The sequence below is a fragment of the Monomorium pharaonis genome, chromosome 5 (assembly GCF_013373865.1).
Source record: "Monomorium pharaonis isolate MP-MQ-018 chromosome 5, ASM1337386v2, whole genome shotgun sequence".
NCBI classification, from domain to species: domain Eukaryota; kingdom Metazoa; phylum Arthropoda; class Insecta; order Hymenoptera; family Formicidae; genus Monomorium; species Monomorium pharaonis.
This window is the reverse complement of record NC_050471.1, coordinates 112203-137979: the sequence shown is the minus strand read 5'-3', so window position 1 is coordinate 137979 and position 25777 is coordinate 112203. Positions and strand designations below refer to the sequence as shown.

The 25777-nt window shown below is 31.8% G+C and overlaps 1 protein-coding gene across 24 annotated transcripts; it reads left to right on the top strand.

Annotated features, from left to right (window-relative positions):
- The first annotated feature begins 262 nt into the window (after positions 1–262).
- LOC105830096 (zinc finger and BTB domain-containing protein 14) lies at positions 263–23822 on the top strand. Of its 24 annotated transcripts, none has more exons than XM_028189499.2 (9): positions 264–403; positions 4105–4134; positions 5318–5543; positions 6634–6873; positions 8216–8607; positions 11893–12105; positions 13943–14320; positions 18077–18268; positions 23242–23822. In XM_028189499.2, exons 4-9 carry the CDS (start codon positions 6654–6656, stop codon positions 23293–23295), a joined length of 1449 nt encoding a protein of 482 aa, XP_028045300.1. In that variant the 5' UTR covers positions 264–403; positions 4105–4134; positions 5318–5543; positions 6634–6653; the 3' UTR covers positions 23296–23822. The 24 variants fall into 24 exon arrangements, with proteins under 24 accessions (XP_012524711.1, XP_028045300.1, XP_028045304.1 ...); XM_028189503.2 differs by lacking the exon at positions 4105–4134 and adding an exon at positions 2029–2073 and having other exon boundaries at positions 5441–5543; XM_028189501.2 differs by lacking the exon at positions 4105–4134 and adding an exon at positions 2029–2073 and having other exon boundaries at positions 5389–5543.
- Positions 23823–25777: the final 1955 nt, after the last annotated feature.

The following is a 25777-nucleotide window of genomic DNA, read 5'->3' as shown; positions in this document are numbered from 1 at the left end:
CGATGACGACGATGATGACGACGACGATGACGATGACGATGACGATGACGATGACGATGCCAACGATAACGACGACGACGATGACGATGACAATGACGCCGACGACGATGACGACGATAACGACAATGACAACGACAACGATGACAACGACGGCGACGATGACGGCGACGACAACGGCAGCAGCGGCAACGTTGACGATGTACACGACTACTACTATGACGCCGTGTGGGGGTTGCACGAAGACCCCCTGGTGGGGTTCTGACTGCTGACCCTACAGTCCCCCGCTGGAAATGATATCAGTCGCGACTTAGTCGAGGGAGTCCCAGCACACCGCGTTACGCTGTCGATCGCGCCGTGCCCCTCGCAGAGTAGTTTCTTCCGCGATATACTGCACCCCTCCAGCGTGTGTACATACGTTGCGTCTGAGGAATCGCAGATCGCTCAGTCGTGCTAGTTCTAATAAGCGAAGTCTATATATATATATATATATCGGGGAATGGAAAAAGTGACCAACGCGAGAAATACCCCCCCCCCCTCCCCCGCGACCATCATCTGCATAAAGTAATATCAGAGATCTTACATTGAAGACTGCAAGTACCAGAAGTAACTGTTGGATAACGCCGTTTGTCGTACACGTTCCTCTGCGGTCGAGAAGAAATCGCAAACGGGAGCGTGTGGAGTAGAGAGAGGTAAGGCCTTTGCCTCTCTCAATTCTCACATTGAGCTTTTCTCTTCCGCCTCTGCCACCGGGGCGCGTTCCGGAGGCACGACGACGAGGATATTAATAGAGTTCAAAGAGCTCGAAGAGAGGAGGTATTAAGGCACTGGTGCGACAACGAGCGCGATTCCGACATCTTTTGCGCTTGATAGTTTTGTGCTTTTGGATACGAGAAACTCGCGCATTTCTAGGATACGACGATCACGTGCGAGCCTCATCGCCACTTTTTTCACCATTGTCCGTCCCTTCTTTCTCTTCCGCTTTCTTTTTGTCAGACATATATACGTATATCCGCGCATATATGTCGCACGTGAATGACGCGATACCAGCGCGCTTCATAATAGGCGAGCCTGTTTTCTTCGTCGTTTTTGTTCGTCGCATCTTCATCCGTATTTCTTATCGATTAATCGGCTGATTTTTAAATCTGTTGCTAACACTGTGATTTCGATGGAAGAACGGTTTATGTTGTTTAAGATTGTTTCACGGCTCATCACCGTTGAAATGACATTTCTCGAGAAAATTGTCACGACTGTGGAATGTATATGTGCAGGAAGTAACCGCGTGTATATTTGTATGTGATTTTTTCGCAACTTATTGCCCTTTCTTCTTCGTTTTATATTTTTTTTAACGATGCACGTATCTTATTTCGATGACTAAAATGAAATGAGAATTATTAAAAAATGTCAATTCTTTGAGTAATCTTTTTAATGTTTAGTCACCTGCAGAATCTTTTCAATCTTAAATTTTTGTCTCAAAATCATTCTGATCAATTTTACGAAGTTTGTATTCAATTTGTATTTGCGAACGTCTTTCATGTAACGACGATCACGAAAAAAATGGAAGAAAAAAGGGTGCGTTTAGGTTTAGGTTTCCTGTTACAGGGAACGAGAATCCCTTAGAAATGCGTGAGGAGGAGGGGTTCACCAACAAAATTATGGATCGAGGCAACGCGAGGGTTCACGTCTGCGCATGACTATTCCTCGTATTGGTCTATCTATCTATATATATATATATATATATCGCATGCGTGTATATATATATATATATATATATATATATATATATATATACACGCATGCGACACGCATACGCACACATCAAAGAACGCGGGAATTGCGCAAGCTTTCTTTCGTGAAGTATCTCTTTCGAAATCTCTTCGCGCGATGATATATTCTCGCGCGAGTTTACTAACAATGATGTTTGATTCGATATAATGATTACTCGCTTACAAATATATTCTTAACCTGATAAGTAAAACGACTCAATAAAGGGTTTATATAAAAACTAAAATAAAATCAAATCGATTTCAGTTTGATGGACAATGATAGCGAAGAAAAAGAATATTTTGTCTTGAGGTGAGAGTCCGCGAAAATGGTCTTTAATCATTCAGGCTAAGTTCCCGCAGAATTTAGTGTTCAAGCAACAAACAGTATTCTGATAGTATATTTCTCGATACCTATACAGTCGTTTGTGTATCGAATGAAATAAAAAAGTGCAAAATTTGACTTAACCACTTTTAGCATTTACCTATTCAATTATTCAACCTTATATATTATATACGGAATGAATTTTTCTTAGAAGAAGAAAGAAAATTATACAAATTTTTTATTATAAACTTTATTAAATTATATAATTGTGTACATATAATATGAAATATGTATAAACTATATATAAAGTATATATGAATCTTTTATATTTTTTAACTTTTTACATTTAAACATTTTTTTAATTTTTAACTGATACATGAACAATATATAAAAGAATATATATAAGAGAACTAACATATATATAGAAATCGTTAAATTGTGTTTTATATATTTTTAACTTAATCGTCTTATGACGAGCTTTTTTCGTCACTGTTTCTATGATATTGTGTGTGCATGCGTTTGCGCGCGTGCGTGCGCGCGCGCAAGTCAGATTGGTTATTATATATAAAATACCTTATATTCTCATCACTATTAACAGATTGCGTTGGTGTCAAAAAATCAATATTAATCAAACTCATATGTAACGTTGTGCAATAAGCACGCGGTTCATTTAAGTTCATAATGCACCCGGTTAAAAAATCATAAAAATTAATTAAATCAAAATGAATGTCAAAACAATAATGTAGACTTGGAGTTCAAAGCTAAAATGTTTTTTACTAATGGTATACAATAAAATTTCTTAGGGAAGAGGGAAATTTATTGCATCTTTATTATTAAAAGTTAAAATAAATCTTTAAAGTAAGAAACATCGATCGGAGCAAATGTGACCTCAAAAACTGGGGTAAAACCGACTTCCCCCTATTTTGCAATTTTTGTATTTTTTGACATACAAGAAGTATTTTTTTTATTGTTTAAAGGTTTTTACAGTTGATTCTCATGTTACGCAACAAAACACGACTGCACGCTATAAAAAAAGATCAGTATTAGCAACTGAAATCGACAAACGTAATTCCAAAGTTGTATATGGCTAAATAGCTGCTTTGATTCTTGCAACAGAATTTTTATGTTCTTGTAACATCTTATTGTGTCAAATAAACTGAAAATACAGTTATATTAGACAAAGATTGCGTTAAATTGATCGATTAACCAAAATTACTTATAATATAAGTAATTTTAACTCTGGAATAGTAATCGATCAATTCAACATAGTTAGATCAACTTTTATCATAGTTGGAAGAATATCTATAATATCTACATAACTACATTTTAGTTGTATTAACTTTTAACAAAATTTTTTAGTTGGAACTCTTATATCAGGTTGTTGAAGAGACTAAATTTTTATCTAATTTTATTCGATTGTAGTCGACGTAACTAAATTTGGTCAGAGGCTTGATTTGTTTTACTCGATCTTTTTTTCAGTGCAGCTGTTGATTACCGCAAAAAAGGAACAGATACAGATAAAAAATAATTTTTTATTTTATATTCTATATTTCAAAATTATATCCTTGAAAAAATTATTCTTTTGCGATATGTTCAATTTTTTTATTTGTTAAATAAATCTGTTTAATTTCTTAATATTTTTGTTTATAATATTTATATATTAATATTAATATTTTCTATTTTGTCAATTGTGCTGAAATTTAAAAGTTCGAATAAAGATTAAGTTTTGTACCACAAATAAGTTGATTCTCTTTTCACGTAAAAAAATCCTAAAATAACAAAATAATTTGAAAAGTTAATGTTAAGTAATAAAAAATAATGGAGGGTCAGGTTTACTCCAACTAGAGGTCGCGTTTATCTCTGGCAGTCGGATTTATCCAGAGTTTTGAAGAGATTAGCAATTTTATTATATCTAAAACTAATAGATACTATACCGCCAATTATTTTATAAAAAGTTGCGCCGGGCAATAAGCTATCTAATGGTACTTTATTTATTGCAATCCATTTTATTTTAAACAGGATATGACCTAAAAATCTTAGAGGAGTCGGGTTAGTCTTGATTTCGCCTATATATGTATATATGTATATGGGTGTGTGTGTGTGTGTGTGTTACGTTTTAAAAATGAATACAAAATGAATACAAACATTTTAGTTTGTCTTTAGCAATCTTTAGTGTATAATAATCTCAGTCGTACTTAAATATCTATATAACGGCCTTGCGCTGAATTCCTTCGTACTGAATCGGTTCCTTAGCCAGACTAATAAGTAAAGATTAATAAGTAAAGACAACGATTGAAGATTAATTGTTTTAAACATCTGAGATAACAATAGGGCTACATCAGAACTGATAACATCTTTATCTTTATCTTTAACATCTAAATGTAATCGTCGCAAAAATTTAATTGGTCAAATAACAGAGTCAGAATTGTTAATAAAACGGTTAATTAAGATGAGAATATGTCGAAGTCTGAAGAACTTAAAACAAAAATACAATTGAGGCGCAATTATTTTGCTTAATAAAAAATATATATGTTTTATCTAGAAGTTTAGTTGTTTGTGGGTTTGAAAGTTTTTGCTGCTGCAGCGTGTTACGTATAAAAATCTTTATATGTATTGCTATCAGAATTGCTGCATCTAAAATGCATATGTTGATAAATTGATGTCATCATGATGTGACAACTTTGAGTAGTAACTTGTCAAACTTTGAAATTGTCATCAAAATTTATTGCCATAATAATTATAGAATTATACAATGCTGCCATACTAACAACGTAGTGTAACTTTGATGTTATTTTACCCGGAACCGATTCAGAATTAAGGAAATGACTTGATGGACAGTAGTGAATACAGTGGTTAGCTTTGGAATACGAAGGAAATTCAGCGCGTGACCGTTACATAGATATTGCTGCGCGCCATGCGTCGCCCGATGCATCCCTCAAGCGCTATTTTTTAAATATTTTTTTTGATATTTTTTTCAAGTAGAAAAAGTATTAGGATCCATTTCTAACCGTGTTCAAAGGTGGATAAAATAATTGAAGTTTAACGAGAAATTTTTTTTTCAACCCAAATTCACTGTAACCTTTTTAAAATGGCAGACATTGCAAGAAATTTAGTGAAATATGGGTTTTTTTCTTAATAATTCTATGAAAATCAAGCATCGTCAAACTTATGTGCATCGGATGAGAAAAATTTTAACATGATACTGTAATTTTGACATTACAACCATCTCCAGCATTCTCTGAGGCAGCAGGTTTTTTAATTCCGATACGAGAATTAAAGATCTGAGGAGATTCTATTCGACAGGATAAAGCGACATCTTAGGAAATTCCTAATACGGGATGCTCTTTACTTTAAGAAATCAAGGATTTCTCAAATCGATACAAATCGACGAACGAGCTGTATGGCTTAGTTTTCACGATAAAACGTGTCAGCAAAATTACACTTGAATCACTTCCAAGGTAAATATATCGATGTTAGAAGCTACTTTTGATGACCTTGACTTTGACATATGTTATCAAGGTTACTCTTCTGAGTAATTCATAGTAATCATTGTTCATTAACAAAATATAAATAAGAAAGATCGTAGAATGTATTGTTCTACGTACCGTTCTTTTTTTTCAAAAATCTTCAATGGAAAATCGAAAACTTGCATGGAATAGAACAATTATTGATTTAGTAGCGGACTGTAAATACCGGGGTGGGGGTGGATATTGCTCTGCATGGAAATCGAAAACCTATGTAGAATAGAGCAATCACTGACCTTATCGCGAACTGTAAGTAACAGCGGGGAGAGGAGGGTACATTATCAATTATGGTAAAGTATCCATACTTGCTTAGCGTAAAAAAAACTATTTGTGCAAGATAAATTTCAAACTGTAGAGTTAAACACACATTTATATTGTCAACCTTTTTGTTAATAACTTTTTAACGAATCACGAGCAACGATTAAATTTCATCCTTCCAATCTCTACGCCGTTTATTTTTAGTACTAACGCCGATGGTACTGTAATTTTCAAGCCTTAAAACTAAAAAAAAATACTTAATTATAGTTTTGGAAAGCTTTTGGAATAAATTACAGGAATATATAATGAAAAGTAAGAAGGACCAAATTAAAGATAACTTTTACGCGACTTTCAAGCGACTATCCGAGGCCAAGCTAATGACATCATCTTATATTCGTCATGTAGAAATATGATTGAATAAGATGTAAAGCAAATTGATATAAAATAAACAAATATGAAGATCTATAACTCTTCTAAATGTAAAAAAATAGTGCAGAATATATGTATATATCACGGGGTATTAGTTGTTGTAATTAATTGTTAAAATTCAAAATTATCTGAGAACGTTGTTTGTGTAATTCTGAAAGTTTTTTCTATTACATGTAATAAATATGCATGCGTTTAACCATTAATTTAACTACATAAAATACTTAAAAAAACAGCATACTTGCATATGCATCTGCACATATTTATGAAAAACTTACCCTTTTACATTTAAGTTAGTCCTATGTCAACGTTGCAAAAATATATAATTTTTGTATTTCAGGTTAATAGCACGATAAAAATATGGGCGAGAAAACGTTTAACCTTACATGGAACAATCATCTGGCCAATCTGTCAGGTTTGTTCGAAGCTCTTTACAAGAGCGGCTCCCTGACGGATACAACTTTAGCTTGTCAAGGTGGTATGTTGAGGGCTCACAGATTGGTGCTAGCAGCGTGTAGCCCTTATTTTGAAAGAGTATTTAAGGAACATTACGGAGAGCAACCCATTCTGATTTTAAAAGGTATACAATATATCGATGACATTTCGGTGTTACATTTATAAAGTAGTGAAAAGTTTTTTTAAAATTCTTTATAACCTCGAACTGTCACATCATCTCTGTGAAACTTGCCGCGGATTAACCATTACCTCGACACGCGGACTCGACCGTCAATCAAGACACGTAACTTCTCGTTCTGTTCTTCCGCGGACACGAACATGGACTTTTTGTCAACAATTTAGAATTTTTCAAAATTTTTGTATAGTTACATAACTTTACAAAAAATTTCTCAGATTTTTGTATGAATTGTAATACACAATTTTAATATAATATTTCTCCCGAATGTTCAACGTCGACTCTGCCAGCATGTTTTTATTTTGACCATAGATAGAAAAACCTTGTACAAATAAGGTAGAAAACCTTATTTGTAGCGATTCAAAGGCAGCATCACTATCCTTTTTATTTTTTAGAACAGATTCCAGGCTCCGAATTGTCTGTTTAGAGCTTGTATCTGCACCTTGAAGACCAAATACTGGGTCTCCTAAAGGATTTCTTCGTCTCTTACTAAGAATTTATTTTATAAAGCTAAGGAATAACTCCTTGCCTCATCTCTCTCTTAATCTGATGTTTGAGAGAATGGTAAAAAAAACTTTAGGTATATTCAATTTCCTACCATCAGAAACGTATCATTTATTTTCCAATCATCAGAAACGTATAATTGGTTTATACTCAACGAAGGCAAGTTTTTCTTCTTTCTTAGGAGGTACGAGAGTCCTCTCTTTTCTCTCCCTTCCTCTTTCGTCTCCTTTTATCGCATTTACTCGCAGAAGGAGACAACCGCTATCCATGACTTTTCGCTTTATAACATAATTGGAGTTAATTAGGACACGAGAAGTTATTTCCCGCCATTGAAGTCAGAATCTTATGCTTCATATTGCACAGGATATTCTAGGGTGTTGCGTAGAATTCTGATCTGCTACACAGAGTTGTGCCGTATGTTCCTTACTGACACAGATAATCATAATATCCGTGAATACTTATCCCGATAAGACAATCTTCACTGCCCAGTGTCCATTGCTCACTCATCCTGAGTGCTCATTATTGCAAGCAGAGCCGAATAGCTTTATCAGCTAAATGCCTGGCGTCTTGAAATTGTAGAAGCACTTCTGCCAACAGTTATGTGCACCTCTGCCCTCATAATACTCATTGTAATCGCTCTCCTTGTAATCATATGTTCTCTTACGCGGATTTCCCTTGTATATTGATAAACTTTAACGTACATACCAAAACAATCTATCAGAGAAAATTCATTCATGATTGTGACTGCTAAAATGTATTCTATCTGATATACATGTTTCTTATTCAGGTGTTGCTGTCGAGGAAATGGAATGCCTCTTGGATTTTATGTATAGAGGATCTATTGATGTAGCGGAAGAACATCTTCCCTCATTAATAAAAACTGCTACTGACTTAGAAATACGTGGTCTCTCCGGGGAACATAAAAACCAGGAGAGCAATCGCAATCTCTATACTAAAGTTGAAACGCGAATGCAACGATGCCATATCGAAACCAGAGTGCATACCACTGAGTACATCAAGGAACCATCAATGATTCCTTTTCTACCAAAGCATTCGACTGTTGATTCAATGGAGGATCACATTAAAGTAGAGGATATTGAAGTAGAAGATGATCCGATGGTGATTGATGGGCATGAGGACAGCTTCGACGAGCTTCCGCAATCCTCAGAAACGCAAATTGTAAGTTCAAGGGATATGCGATTTAGCTTGTTTTGGAAATTTTCTCTAAGGATCCTTTATACACACACACACACACACACACACACACACACACACACACACACACACACACACACACACACACACACACACACAACGGGATCGAGTGTATCAATTGGTCCCGTTGATCTCATTTTGTTTGGTTCAACTCCACTCATCATATCAAAGTCATGTAGCTCTTATTAGCTAGAGTAAAATGTATGCATATATGTAAAGTTATAGCATTGTTGCAGATGTTATTTACTATTTAACCTAATACTATTCAATCGACCAAGTCAATTTCGAAAAAGTTTTTTAGATCTATGATTACGATTTTAGCATCAGTTACATTAATCTAGAAGTGACGGATGAAGAATGGTAAATTCAATATGGCGCATCCAAAATGGCGGACCACTTTGACTTTGAATAAAATTTTTGAAACTTCTGCGACCTTGGTCTGCCATTTTAAATCTCGTAAAACTAATGCCAAAATCGTAATTAGCGATCTCAAAAACATTCAGAGAAAGCGTCCCAGATGCGCACAAAGTAAAACGGACATCACCAGTCAGATTACTGCTTTAGTTAAAGTTAGGATAAATTCATAGAATTTGATTAGAATGTGCGCATCTGGGACTCACTCTTGTGCTATGAGGTGTTACATTTTAGAATGTGTCTTTTAACCTTAAAACGCCTTGTTAACCAAAATAAAAAAACATATGTCTAATATTTTTCAATCTACTACATGTATACAAAGTTTCAAGAAGATTGGCGTGTTGCACTTGGGTAGTGTTACTTGTCAGTTATACTTTTCTTTAATTTTTATAATTATAAATATTGTAAAATTTTGATAGGCATTTGATAAAAAGAATTAAAAAGTCATAAAAAATACATAAATAATAATAATAGAGGAGAAAGTGGTAATATGGACACTCATTTACATTTTATACAATAATTTATTAATAATTGATATTTTCAATTAAAACCTAATGGTTATATGCATTAAAGTGTTATTGATTAGATTCAAAGTTATGAAATATTTACTGTATTACATAATTATTTATAAAAATGTAACGACCCTGCATAATGGGTTGAAGAGAAAAAGAGATGATAATATGTTCAAATGTTTTCAGATTTTATATAAGTAACATCAATGAGTTTTTATAAATAAATATCTCTAGATTTAAAAAAATAATAAAAACAAAATAAAATAAAAGCAAAAAATAAACGATAAAGATTCACCTCCTCGTGATAAGAGTCGGGCAACGGAGATGTTATTATCGGTTAAGACATCACATAATGTTATTGAACGGGCCAGAGTCAGTTTTGAACAATTTTTGTTGGGAACTATTTTATATCTCTCGATTGAGGATGAGCAGCCCTCAATAATCTTCTAGTATAGAGTTTTAGCCATATTTTTTTAAATTTCGGCGAAATATACCGCCATCTTGAATCCGCCATTGAGTTTTGCAAATCTGACCTCGGATTCGTAATCAGTAACCTCTAAAACCCCTATATAGGCATTTTGAGTTGATTTTACATTTATTTTCCAAAATGTGATCCGCTATCTTGGATCCGATATATTGAATTTTGCAAATCTAATTTCGGATTTGTAATCAGCGACCTAAAAACCATGTAAAAGTATCATTTGATTGATACTGAAACATTTCTTATCCAACTATTCTCTTTTTTTTATTTTCTCGCGTCGAAAAAATCGATCAAGCGCCATTTTGGTCCATGTTGAATTTTAAAAACTCAATCACTGATCTTGAAGTTTGGGGTCTATGAACGCAAGAAATTTACTCTCCAAGGTTGAGCTCAAGCAATTTCAATGTGATAACGTTGATTAAAAAGAATCTGTCAGTGGAAATTACGTTTTTTTTTTTCGAAAAAAAAAAAATATTTATAACAATTATTGAATTGATTTTTCGAAAAAAATAACGTCGGATTCTAAAAGAGAATGAAATTTTAAGTAAGAAAAACTTAGGGTTGAATTTTTTGAAAAACTAGAACATGATGAATTCTTTGAGTGACAAAATTTTCAAAAAATTGTCCGTTTGGACGTTAATGGGTTAATAAAGATTTGTAGATTTATACGTAATCTTTTCCTTCTGTCGCGATAATAATTTATATATGTTACGATTTATTGGTTATATATGTAAACTATCCTACTATACCACTGTAATGCAATACTTTATTAAGAGCTGCCATCTGTTTATTAAATCTAATAATTATTTTGTCTGTTGGCAATCCTGTTTCTCGTTCTCAAGGGAGGACTTTCTCTTCTGTAGTTCAGTTCCATGCTGTCCAAGACAAGGTCTGTAGATGAACGACGGGAGGGGAAGGGAGGTCTTCCCACTCGTATGTAGTCATTTGGCGCCAAAATGGCCGGGGCCAATACGATGTATCAATTCCACCTTCCCCACATTCCATTTGTACTACTACTCACTCACTCTTCTCGTACAACAAACACTACACATACACTTTATGACCCCAAAATAGCGCTCATGCGAAGACCTTCCTTCTCTTCTCGTCGTTCACAGACCTTGGTCCGAGACTAAGTGTACAACCTACAGATTTTTTTTATAATAAAAGTTTAGTTCTTTTTGATAATATCGCTGTTTTTTTTTAGCCGATTACAATAACCATCTCAGGTTGAGCAGCAGAATAACAATCAATATGTTAAGGAATTTTTTCGGATATAGAGACGATCATAAGTAATCATATTACCAGCACGCTTTGGTGGTTGTATCGTTGTATTAACAAAATTCTATATCATTGTTTAACTTTTATAACTGATCGAAATGTGTACAACCGAATAAAAGTTAAATAACAAAAAATACTCAAGTGTACATGCATTTTGATAATAATTGGGTAATTTAAGTTTAAAAAGAATGAGGAAGTATGTATAATTAAATTTTAAAATGTATCTTAAAAAAGTTTCGAAATTCTTAAAAGTAAAATGGTTTATAACAAACATTGGGGCTATTGTATATTGTCATATTAGCGCTATTTTATAACGGTAGACTACTAACTAAATGAGTCCATAAGTAATTATTAGAATTCGTCAGCTAGTAACGGAGATAATACGAGTGGCCATATTGTCAACAGTGGTCAACAGTGGAGATAATATCGCCTTCTCCTCTATAATTTCTATTAAAAAATTGTCATCACAATTTATATGAACGTTTGAAATATTTCAACCTATGGGTAAAATAAATTAATGCGGCTTTAGACAATGATTTGAATATTTAGTATAATAATTTTTAGAGACGTATACCACCTCCGATGTACAAGCGAGAAACTAGATTCAAAGGGCAGAAACGAGTATCCGTAGGCCGCGTGACACGGAATAATGATCCATTGGAATCGAAATCAAAAGACTCCTCGCGAGAATCGAGTTGTGAAGATTCTTTAAGAATCATTAAATATGAGCCTAATCTCAATGACGGATCCGTGAATGCCGCGACATCAGGCGTGCAGGTAAGCAAATTGTATGTCGACTTTCCATACGTGTGATATTGAACTAATGTGCTTCAAGTTATTTAGCGCATGTCAACAAAATTATAAAGTCAGCGAATACATCACAGTCAAAAGATATAAATCGGTGTTACTGTACACTAGAAAAGAACCTAAAACTAAGATCGAAACTTTGCTTTTTAACAGCAATTAATAAATTTGGTCAGTCTAGTCGACATTATATTATTCTCTTTGTTTAACTATATTAAGTTTATATAAAATAACAAAGAAACATTATTTTTTATGTGAAAATTTCAACAATATTTCAACAATATTCTGTTCTGAAAGGGTTCGCTTATCTTTGTTATTGATTATATTTTCCAATATTAGTGATTATATTTTCAGTATTATATTTGTTAGCTTACTTCCTTAGTACAAAGAAACAATCATGTGTACTAATTGTAAATACATAAATAAGAATAATTACATTCGAAATTTAAGCATATAAACTTTAATTATAGGCTGGTATTCATAATCCGTTTTTTATATTTAAGATTATTTTAAGTACAATTTTAAAATGTCATGAACTAATTACAGAGCCATAGTAGCATCTTAAGACATTCTATTTGAGACGGTCTTGAAATAAGAATTGAATTTGAATATTGGCCATGGAGAGCTCGACAAATTTCCGAAGGACGAAACCTACTAGTGACAATTATTGTATTTAGTAATAGAAATTTTGTACGGTTTTTGCTAACAATCTGCTTTCACAAGGAGATGCCAACATCTGCTAACTCTGTTTTTGAATGAGCCATAGTGCATTTAAAAGGGAAGGTGAAAAGTGTTTTAGCTTTTGGATGAATGGGCCTTAGTTTCTCAGAAAATTGCATTTAAATGTGTGCATTTTTGGCCGAAAAAAATCTTTAGAATAATAGTTTTGTGTAAAATTTGTACATTTTGATTCTACGTTTATATATGAATATTTTAGATCCGCCATTTCAAATTTTGCATTTTCTACATCAGATTTGAAATCAGCGATCCTTAAAACCCTTATATGCAAATTTTGACGTTCATTGCATAAAAACTGTCAATTTATAGGCGTTTATCTTCGGGATCCTAAAAAAAACCCACTCTATCAACGACGTGACAAAATAAATCTCCGTCAAGCGAGGGTCAAAGCCGCAAATTTTTTTTTATTTTAAAGAATAAAGAAAAAAATTTAATTGGCATATAGACTAAAAAAAATTGTCACATTTGATCTCGAACTCAGCTCGCACAAATAAGTAAAACAGTAGGCGCCCATTTACTACCCGCGGCCACCGCGCTTCATGCCAAGAAATAGTTTCCCATTATACTTACCTTACCGACTGAAAATGCACATATTTAAATGCAATTTTCTCAGAAACTAAGGCCCATTTACCTAAAAGTCAAAACACGGTTTTTGTTTTTTCACTTTCCCTTTCGAATGCACTATGGCTCATTCGAAAGTAGAAAGAGTTAACAGATGTTGACATCTCCTTGTCAGATTGCGTTGCGCAGTACCTGCTCGGTTTTGTCACCAATTTATTATATTACCATGTTTTTCCTGTAGCCCTTGTAGGATCTTTTAAATTTCTGCTGTCAATCTGATGGAATGCCATTATTATCAAAGTCTGTATGCAGTCTGTTTTAAATCTGGCAAATTGCTGCTGAGAAATCTAACAAAACTTATTAACATTTCATTAGCAAATTGACATCAGAAATTTGAAAGATCCTAATTACAATTTATAGCAGGTTTGGATATCAAAGTATGAATGTAAAGATTCCAAATCATAGATGTTCCTGAAAATTTTTTAAAATAATTTTGTTTATTGATTTACAGGAAACTTTAAAAAATTCGGACGATCCACCGAAGACAGGCATAAAGAGAAAATTCGAGGTTATAAAAAGAGGAGGAGGAAACGATGGAAGAGAAACAAGAACACTTAGCAAGTCCGAAAGAACACAACACAAGCCCTTTTCCTGTGATCTGTGTACTCTGGCTTTTACGAGGGCATCGCACTTGGCAAGGCACAGAAGAGTACATACGGGTGAAAGACCCTTTGCCTGCAGTATTTGTCCGCGAATGTTCGCTAGACAAGACAAACTGAAACAACATCTAGATTCACACTTACAATGGCCGAAGAGGAAGAGTGGCCAAACAGTTCCATTGCCGACGAAGGGCAAACGTGGCAGACCACGTAAGGTAGCGAAAGAGAAAGTAAAGAATTTAAAATTACAACTTGTTACATAAGAATGTTTGTCTTGCATTGCAATTTGTCTACATTTGTTTCTCAAATTTCTTGAAAATATTTTTTCTCAGACAGTGCTGTTTTTTAGAGAGCGTCCCTGTTAGAGATGTAAAACAGCGCACAGTGTAAAACGGACACTAATCAGATTACTGAGTTAGGGTTAGGATGAATTTATAAAATTTGATTGGTGGTGTCCGTTTTACACTGTGAGCATCTGGAACTCACTCGTTTTTTAAGACTATATCTTTTAGAAGATTATATCTAGCTAGCAGCCCAAAAACCATGATTTTTTTAGAACCGTTTTAACTTTTTAAAAACGGGAAAGCCATTTTTTATACTTTACTTTCAGCACAATAACTTTTAATGTATTCGACCTCGAAAAAAAATTCAAATACCATTTCCGAAAGAAAAAAAGTTTGCTTTTTCGAATTGCATTATCAGAATTGACCTAACATGTGAAGATGAGAATTTTGACCGAATTTTTAGGCAATCTTAAAAGTGATGCAACTTTGCGAAAAATCATCCAAATTACATGTACTTTTTTTTAAATTAAATGGCAAAGACTCTACTTTGAGAATTCCTAGCCGAATGTTTGATTTATTAAGTGTGAACCTTTTGTATCGCATGAAAACCAAACATGTTTTTTTTAATTGAAAAAAGTAAAAGTTTGTTATCATTTTTCACAAGTTTCTCGTTAAAATCTTGCTAATATTAATCCAGATTCTTAAAGTTCATTCTTTTCTAAGCAATTAAAAAAATAAACATGTAGATACGATGTTTTTTGTTGGTTGCACACGAGTTTGAAATTTGCACTGCATTTTAGGGTATTTTACCGAATAAATACGGTATTTTTTTAATATCATGAATTTTATATCAATATGAGTATCAATATGATATTGCACATTGATTTTATTCGTGTTTAACTTAATCATACCGTCATTATCAGAGTGACCTGATGTGCACCGTGGAGGTTGACGATCGGATTTTTAAACCAATTAGTCTTATGTTTTTTGCTGTACTTTTTGTATCTTTGTATTATTAATTATAATAATAATCATTTGTAAATTATTATTTTCATTTTATTAATATTATATTTCCTGTTTTATTATCATTGTAATAATAATTATTGTTTAATTTAGTGACAGATATTAGTGATGTACTATTATAATAATACGACACGCTAAGGTGTTACTATCAAATAGAAACTTGAGAGCGACCACCGCGACCTTTTCCGTGGGACCGATATTTGATGTAGCATTAGTGCCAAAAAAGAATGTCGATTAACGTAAAGGAAAGAAGACGCTTATGAAGTAGATGTAAAGTTATGGAATTCACAATATTTTATATATTTTGTGTAGAAAATTGAGAAAATAGCCTTTAAATTACTTCTTTACATACAGTTTAGACATTACAACATGGACAATGATCATGGATGTTTATTGTGTTGTCATAAAAGCTGCATTTTGATATTGCAGGTAGCTGAAAGTTTAATAGCTGTGTATTCTTTACGTAATTTGAGAAATATGTCAGATATTAACTTTTAAATTTTAGTGTTACTTGAAGGACTCGAATATGGCATTCAAATGACATAATTTAATTTAATGTTTTACGTAATGTATGCATGCATTTGACGCCAGCAAACGTCAAATATAAATGCAGCATATATAACATGGGGATAACATGTAACATAACAGATGCTACACTCTATTTATATTATAGTTACAAAACTTTATTTTATATATACAAAATGTAATTTATAGTAATTATTGGAACTTGTCATCACTAGTAAGAAATTAAGAAATAAAGATAATTTGCTTTTAGTCGACCAAACTGGCAAGTTTTTTTACAGAACTACTACGTTTCGGTCCTCGTTTTGGACCCTTTTTTAAGTAGAATATAATTGATGCTCGTAATTACACGTGGTCAGTGTGTAAAATTATATAAAATTAAGTAGATGATATAAAAATAATATATAGTCGAAATTTTGAGGATGTCGTTATTCGTGAACGGTTCGGGGCAAAACTTTCACAATATAATTTAGTTTTAAAATTATAATATTATTCCGTTGTAATGAACAAACAGTAACATAATCAGAATGTCGGTTATATAACAATTGACATGTTTATACTATGTGAATATTACATAATTTAAATTTACAAAACTCGAATCTCGCATAACAACTTTGTTCTATTCGAATAATAAATCAGCAGATGGATTAATCTCATAAAGTTCTGAAAAAGTCTGACCTTCGATTTTTTAAAAACTATGTATTCTTACGTATTTTTACGCGCTGATTACAGATACGATAGTAAAAATTACTGCAAACTTGATTTTCATGACGAAAATCATGAAAAACCCATAAAAATGTTTTTTCTATTTATTTTTGTAAATAATGAAAAGGAAAAATATTTCAAATAAAAATTGTAGAGTATTTCATCAAAATGCATATTTTATGTCCTATTAATTTTTGCCATAAAAATAATAATTTATGAGAAAAATAACGTTAAATGTTCAAAACTTCATATAATCCATCCAACACAAATCGAATCGAACAAAATAATTATAAATCTCAAATTATTGTAAATTTCGCGTTTTCTAAACGTTATTCTCCTACATCCTCCCAGCGTTTACGTCAATAATTAATAATGATATCGATGATACGGCTTAAGCTTGCTCACCACAAGGTGGCATGCGACGAAAAATCCCAGTATCTCTCAAGGGACTACATACACCTAGAGACGTAAAAAAGACTTTTTTCTCGATTTTTTTTCAAAACGTAATGTATGTAATTAATCTTAGTTTTCTTTACTTTAAAATACATTTTTAAAACTTGTTTCAGAATAAATTTGAACTAAAAATATTTAAAAATGGCGGAGATATTGTTCTCGTCGCAAGACCTTGTTGAAAAAAGGTACTCTGCGGTACCAATTGCAGCTCGTACAGGACTTATCTGAAACAGACCAGTCTGGAATTTTCTTAAACTGTATGAATTTATTTCGTCTTTATCATGGTCGATTTTTAAAATATCGATTTTTGGCAAAATGGCGGCCGTTTAAAGAAAAAAAGCGATTTTAAGGATAAAAATCGGTCGTTTTCTTAACTGTAAAAAAAGTAAGGGCTAAAAAAACCGCCACGATAAAGACTGCCTTTTTGTGTAGATTAAGCTCTCCAAATTTTCAAGTAAATCGGTCCAGCCATTTTCGAGATATTTTTGGTACACATTTTGAAAACATGGTTTCGAGAAAAACGCGTTTAAAGTTTGACATTCGGTTAAAATGTATATAATTTTTTTTCAAATTTACATGGAGTCATCCACTCCATGGTCATATAGTGAACCTTCCCCAGATGTAGCGGCATCAAAGGCTTCACGATCTTTAGCTTGCCGGCGTAATATTCTTGCGTAAGCTACCTGCTGCAAAGAATTAGAGCGCGCCCATCGTGCGTCGTCGAACGCGCTTGGACCTTTCTCGCTATATCTCCGACAATTTTCAAGGAATCACTTTGAAACTTGCAGGGGATATTCTTAAGACCTTATACTTTACAAATATGCAAAAAATTAAAAATGCATTTTTTCAAAATTTCTAGGTGTATGTAGTCCCTGAATTCAACTTTTAGCTTATTCAACTTTTCTTTCATAATCTCTAAACGTATGCTACGAGTATCACGGCGTTTTAGCGTGGAATCTGGATATCAGCTATCTGTATTTATATATGTATATGTTTCAGGTTAATTTGGAGCAATCTGCGATGGAAGAAATTTTAAAGTTTGGCGAATTTAGTTCTCTATTGAACAAATCGCATTCTGCGAATTCAAATAAAAATGAAAATTCCGGAAATACTGGTGATGGCAAAAAGAAAGAAACGCATCGGAACGAAGATGACTACTCCCACAGAGAAAAAGACAACCGCGGTTGTCAGGTAGAAAATGGCCAGGATATGATTTAATAGAAATCTTTATTTGGAATCTGAATTTAAATATCTATACCCTGGTGGAAAAATTTTATTGAAATTTTTTGCGAAAATTTCTTTGAAAATATTTTAATAAAATTGTTGCAAGTAAGTTTTTTCAACAAAAATAGTAAAAAATCACTGAAATTGAACTGAAAGCAAACAAATAACTCACTGACCCACGATCGCCACAGTATATACATTAATCTAATCTCTAACTTACATATAAAAATGACATTACATATTTTTACATTGTTTTGTGTACGAAGGCTTTAATATGTATCAGTGTGCATTACCTACACAGCACCAAAAGATTTTTCCGCTTTTCTACAAATTTTTCTAAAAAATTCTTTGAAAATTTATTATAACTTATCTAATATTTAAAAAATTGATTTTTAGCTAAATTGTTGAATCTTAGTTGACAATATTATGAAATTTTATCGAAAATTAAAAAAAAATAACTTTTTCTGAAAATAACATTAAAATTTCTTTAATTTAATAGCTAAAAATAGTACTTAACTAAATTTTTGCTAAAAACTACGAAATTAAATTAAAATGTCTAAAAATTATTTTAATATTTTAGTAACATTTATTTAATAATTTTTTTTAAATTTTGCTAAAAGAGTTGAAAAATTGTTAAATATTTGTGAAAATTGAAAGTAATGGAAGTTATTTATAATTGTAGTACACCATAAGAAAGACATAAAAGTTCTTATTGTTCTATATTTAATTAAATAACAGAATAAAATAAATGTCGCAGCATTGTATAATTTTTTTACGATAAAAGCTTTTTTTTAATGATAAGAATCCGTTCTACAAAATTTTTCGAAAACATCCTTAAAATTGGGCTCCGGAGTGAAAGTAAATAAATACATAATGTTGTCAGTAAAACTTTATTTATCATCAAATGTTAATTTATTTTATGAAAAACAATTAATTATAGTTTCAAGTTTAAATTTTATTGAAATGAAATTCTCCATTATGTTGTAATTATTAAATTATGTTGTAATTTCTAATTTTGCTGAAGTGTTCCAAGATGTGGAACAATTTCAAAAAATTTTTACTAAAATTTTGGTTAATTTTTTGACAAAATTTTTCTACCAGAGTAAATCATATTTTTATATGCACAATCGGCAAAACGCAATTATTAATATATATATATATAAAAAGAAAAACTTATCAAGTTCCTCCGAAAAGTTGTAGCATCTTTTTCTCAAATCTATTGCAAATTCAATAGAGCTTATATAATGTTTTCTCTTGATAATTGAATACATACAAATTTGCATGTATTGTGAACTATTTAACGTAAGTACCTGATACGCTGATTATTAACGTAACTACCAAAATGCATGAACCTCCAAAGAATTCAGCGGTATTAATGAAAATCAAGAAAGTTATCAATTATGTCCATCGTCAATAATTAGTATCATTAGCATCAAACGGTAAGATTAATATAAAAAGATGCCTACATCCCATATATTAGCGCGCGCGCGCACACACACACATACATACAACACACATCTCACTCGGCATGAAATAATATTTCTAAAACATTTTATTTGAAATATTAAGCTTTTACAGCAATATTACAGAAATATTTCACAACCATTTCTACAATGTTTCAATGCCCGCGATTATTTTAAATGCAAGGAAAAATTTTTACAAAATATTTTGTAATATTATTGAAATATTTCTAAAACGTATGTATGTAAAATATTGCAGAAACATTAAAAAAAATATTTTTGGTACATTTCCCGTCCAGCACTAAAAGATTGCATCTACATTGCAACACTTTTCTACCGCAATAATGCAATATATGTATCTTGTAAACGCAGTTATCAACAAACTTCGCAAACCCGAAAATTCTGATTTTAATGAAACTTGGCTCTATAAATGTAGAGAAGATAAATACATGAGAAGATAAATATAGAAATTTTTCGTTGGTGCTTAAAAACGGTTTAAAGGGTTGAAACTACCCTTCAATGGTAGAGACATTTTTGCCTTTTCTCGATATATCTCATATAATGATCAAATAGATGAAGTGTGATGTAGAGTTGTGCATCTGTTAAATATTGATAACGTTATAAGGATTATCATTTTTCTTAATATCAAGATAAAAATTGATAACAATTTTTGTTCTCAAAATATATTCTTTGCATAAAAATACACAAATGTACATACAAAATTACAAAAAAAGTAGAAGAGAACATTTCCACACAGTAAAATATATCACAGAAATATCTTAAAGGTATTCCACACAGCAAAATGTGTCAGAAATATCTTGAAAATATCTATATATCAGAATATCTCTTGCATAACAACAGTCAGTATCAAAATATTTTAAAAATATATTGAAGATATCTCTATGTCAGAATATCTGTTGTACATAGCAACATTCAGTATCAAAATATTTTAAGAATTTTCCTGAAATATCTCCAAGATAATAAACAATATTAATTTTATCTTAAATTTGGCTTTTATATTTATCCTAATTTTAAGTTCTCATATTTAAAATAGGCAAAAATTTATCTTAAAATATGTTGTATCTTATTGGTTACAAAATATCTCAAAATAAACTTGAAACGAATGTTCCAGAAATATTCTTTTATAGACAATACGTAATATCAAATATTTTTTTATTATTCGGTAGGAGTAAAAAGGTAAACAATACGTTATATCAAATAATGTCCTGCAAAATATTATGAGTACTTGATAATAAGATACTTTAAAATTGATTTAAAACTGGAAATACAAAAATATTTGATTATTATATCTTAAATGTATTTTATTGTATGGATAATATTTACAAACTTTTACAATAGATAAAGAAAACATTTCAACGCAGCAAAATATATCACAGAAATATCTTAAAGATATCTATATGTTATAATATCTGTTGCGTAGCAATAGTCACTATTAAGATATTTTAAGTTCAATGTTTCTGAAATATTCCCAAGATGATAAAAAGTCATATTAATTTTATCTCAGATATGATGTTTGATTTTTAGATTTATTTTAACTAATGTTTAATTTTCATATTTAAAATAGACTAAAGTTTTTCTTAAGATATATTATAATTACTACTCTGTAAATGTAAAGTATAACATCTGTCTCATCAACACCACTGTAAAATCTGAGCTATGTTACTATCTGTTTAATTAATTTTACATTGGTGTTGATTAAAAAAAGATAAGGTGTAATGTTGAGCTGAGTGTAGAGTTGTGCATCGGTTAAATACTAATAATGTTGTAAAGATAGGTAAAGGACCATCTTTTATCACCAAGGTACCAACAATTATATACGTTACTAGTAAAAAATAAAAAGTAGTATTATTAAAAATATTTATTTATTAAAGCTAATTAAAGTTTTATTAAAGCTAATTTTTAGTTGTTAATATTGATTGACAATTATTATAGCAATATTTAACTGATGCACAATTCTATATCACACAGCATCTCATATATCATCGACACTAGTGTAAAGTTGAATCAGAGAGTAACATAGCTCAATTAAATGTTTAACACATCTATGGTAAATTTAACACATCTATGGTAATAAATTTATATAATAAAATTACTTGACAGTTACAGCAACATTTAATTGATACACAATTCTATATCACACAGCATCTTGTCTATCTCATTGACACCAGTGTAAAGTTGAATCACAGAGTAACATAGCTCAGTTAATTGTTTAACGCAGTTATAATATGACAATCTAAGAACAATCAATAAAAAATTTGTATGAATAGTCGTAACTTAAGACGAGTCACCATGTCTCTTGATTTCATGATTATGTAGGACTTCTTTTTCTTTTCTACATTACTACACTTATATTAATAAACATAATACAAAACAATCATAATACAAAACAGAACCTATCGCTCGGTCTATAGTTAGTCTATGGATGCTATAGTGACGATGCGAACGCCACATGGTAGCAGATACGCGAGATGGAATTTCGTCTCATGCCGGCACCGTAGAGATACCTACAAGGTTGACGATGACGACGACGACGTATCTTAAATGAAATTTTGACATTTTGGACTTTGCGTCGCAAACCTCCCCTCATAGGGCATGTAAAGGAAAAATAAAAACAGTTTTCTAATGTAAATCGACTCCAAGCTTTCGATTGAGCCTATTAGAACTCGATTGGTTTAGCCGTTTCTGAGATCCGATAATTTCGAGTGCTCGCAAGTCGCGTACTTGCATAAAGAACACGGTCGGTCTCGCGCTGCGCTTTCACTTGGTGCGAGCCACTACCGTGTCTTTTGACAAACGAGATATCAAGAAATATTTTATACAAAAGTTTTACAGTATAAATACCTCTATTTAACTATGTTATTTATTTTTTGAAAAAAAATTTTTTTGAAACGATTAGCATAATTAAATAGAAGTATTTATTCTGTAAAACTTTTGTATATATTGAGATATATTGAGAAAAGGCAAAAACCTCAACTTTTGAAGGATGGTTTCAACTCTTTAAACCGTTTTAATGAAAATATAGAACGTATTATAAAAATATTTAATAACAAAAATATTTAATACATAAAAAATTCATATGGTAGCTATTTAATTGCTATTTAATTTTGTATTATCTACGTAATTTTTTAAAAATTTTTTAGAAGTATTTTAAATACAATATTGCATTTAATATTTTATAAAAATATTATTTGTGCAATATAAATACGATATGACTTTTATAATGTTGCATAAATATTTTTGAAATATTATATGCCACATTTCTTTTACAATATTATAGAAATATTCAAATATGACTGAAAACAAACTTTCTTATCTTTTTGAAAAATTTCAAAAATATTTCACTTGCAATATTAAAAAATATGCTGCGAGCACGTTTTTGAAATATTTCAGATATAAAATTATAATTAAAATATTAATAAAATATTTTTGTATCATTTCCAAATATTATAATATTTTCAGGAATGTTATATGCCGAGTGGAATATACACACACGACCAAATAATATATGCATGAAAAATACGACTTTACTTCTGCTGTAAACGATTTGGTCTCTCGATGCATTATTGCGCGATATTTTACAATACGATATATTTAGACTTAAAATGCAGAAATGTCCAACTTCGTATATAAAGGTAAATTACTGTGTGAAATGACGCATGTGAATAATGTTATTTTAATGTGAAAGCCTACGTAAGGCGCATAATATAAGTATATATACGTATATACACATATTAGCGTAAAATACTCAACACAAGACCAAGTAAATATCAACTAACAGTAATAGAGGAGAAGGTAATATTATATTATAGCCTTGTAGATCATTATAGTCACTCGTAATATTTTTTGTTATTAAGTGAAGAATTCTGTTTTTGTTAGTTTATTCCGAATTCCCCTTGGGACTGCCGGGGTGTTTTCAAAGGAAATCGCCAAACTCTTTACATCCTTCTTCTCATTATCACAGTTAGATACATTCATGTAAGTAAAAAATTGCACTTTAAACCTCTTCATACGAAATACAAACAAACGATTACACATAGCAATTATTTAAAAAAACGTTCACTTCCGGTTAAGTGTGAGTGAATGCGTAGAGCATCTAAAGATAAACTTAAGGAGGTGTTAAATATAAGGTTTGGCTATTTCCACGTGCTCGATTCTTCTCTTCGATCAATCCATTTGATCGATATATCGATATATCGACCTCTTTCTATCGCTCACCGCCATCTGTCGCTATCTCCCCTCCTTTGCTTCTACTTCCAGCCTTTGAGTATATATACATGGAGGAGGAATTGCTATGGTTTCATGTAGATCGAAAGTGTGTCCAAGATTTATGCGAGAGAGAAAAGTATATCATGATACTCGCTTTCTCTGCGCATGCGTTAATATCATTATCTGCACCGCAGTTTCAACTCTTGTGCACTTCTTGTGCACTTTTGTACTTAATTACGAATTGTATGTGTGTGTGAAACATACAATGCCAGCCATTGTACATATAGCGTTTGACACATGCGCAGAGAGAGCAAGTATCATGATATACCTTTCTCTCTCGCACAGATCTTGGACACACTTTCAGTGCTGGCATTCCTCCTTCATGTATACTCAAAGCTTCCAGCCGACCACTTGAACTTCCTCTACACATGCGCTCAGCTCGATCTCTTGATCACCTTTCTCTTCACCTACTGCCATCTTTTGCCTTCTTCCTTCCTATGCTCTTCGCTTCGCTTCTGCCTTCCACTCTTGTCTCTCTGCAAACCACTTTTCACCTACCTTCCATTTCCGTCTCCACTGCCATCTGCCACCACTTCATCTTTTCTAATCCTTTCTTCCCCCTTCTTTCAGCTTGTGCCTTCAGGCGCCCTCTCCGTACACTGCTTCTTCCATACCCTCTCCATGTCAATCCTTTTCACTATCTTTCTTTTTACACTTCACCCAGATTTTCTTCTCACACTCCTGCCTCTCATCCTTCTTCTATTTTCTTTTCTCTAATGTTCGGCCTTTCTCTCACATTCTACTTTCTCCTTAGTTTACCTCTCTCCTTTCCTTGGCCACTATCTCATCTCTCACCAAAAAACTCCGGGACCGAAGGTCCTACTTGCTTACCACTGTCCGCCATCCTACTTACCTCAAGAAACTTTTAGATATTGGATATTATTAAAATCCAATTACCTTTTTCGTTCACAGAAATATAAACTGTAAAATTCTACGTGCCGTCGAAGAGATAACAAAATTATTGCACAAAATAATAAATGGAAAATCATAATACTGTCTTTCTCTTCTATAGTAGCAATATTATAATTTCACACTTAACAATATAAATATAACGTATGTTGTAACAGTTCAATTGTCGAGTGTAAAATTATAACATTGATGTGTTATATTACTAGTAGTTGGTGTTTACCAGGTAGTGTCTAGTATAAGTCATGTCTATATGGAAAATATTTTGTCATGGGTGAATATAAATCATCAAGTACAAATGTCTCCAAATATATTAGATCACGTGTACAACATTCTGCCACACGACGGCGTAAATTAGGAATGTGCGAGTTATCGAGTATTTCTCGGATGTTATCTTTTAAAGAATGAAAAATCTCCAAACAATAATTTTATACATACACGCGCGCGTGTGATAATATATACAAACACACGGTATTTTAAAATTCATACCTGCAGAGTACAAGACGTGATTCTTCACACCAAAAAAATACTTTTTTCTTTAAAATTGCAAATCTGACAAGTAATTTTTTAGACAAAAAAAATTAAAATTAACTTAAAAATCAAAATAAACGCCTTTGTCAAAATAACATTCAAAACTCGCTTATATCTAGTCCTTGACTTTTTCTATATTGTATTGTTTAAAATATGAAATATAAAAAAAGGATGACTTTTGGTGCACAGGTAGCGAAAATAATGTTACTAAACTCTTAAAAAATATTTTATAATACATAATCCACATTTGTTGAAAAATTGAATCTAATTTTGTAATAGAAATTAAAAATTA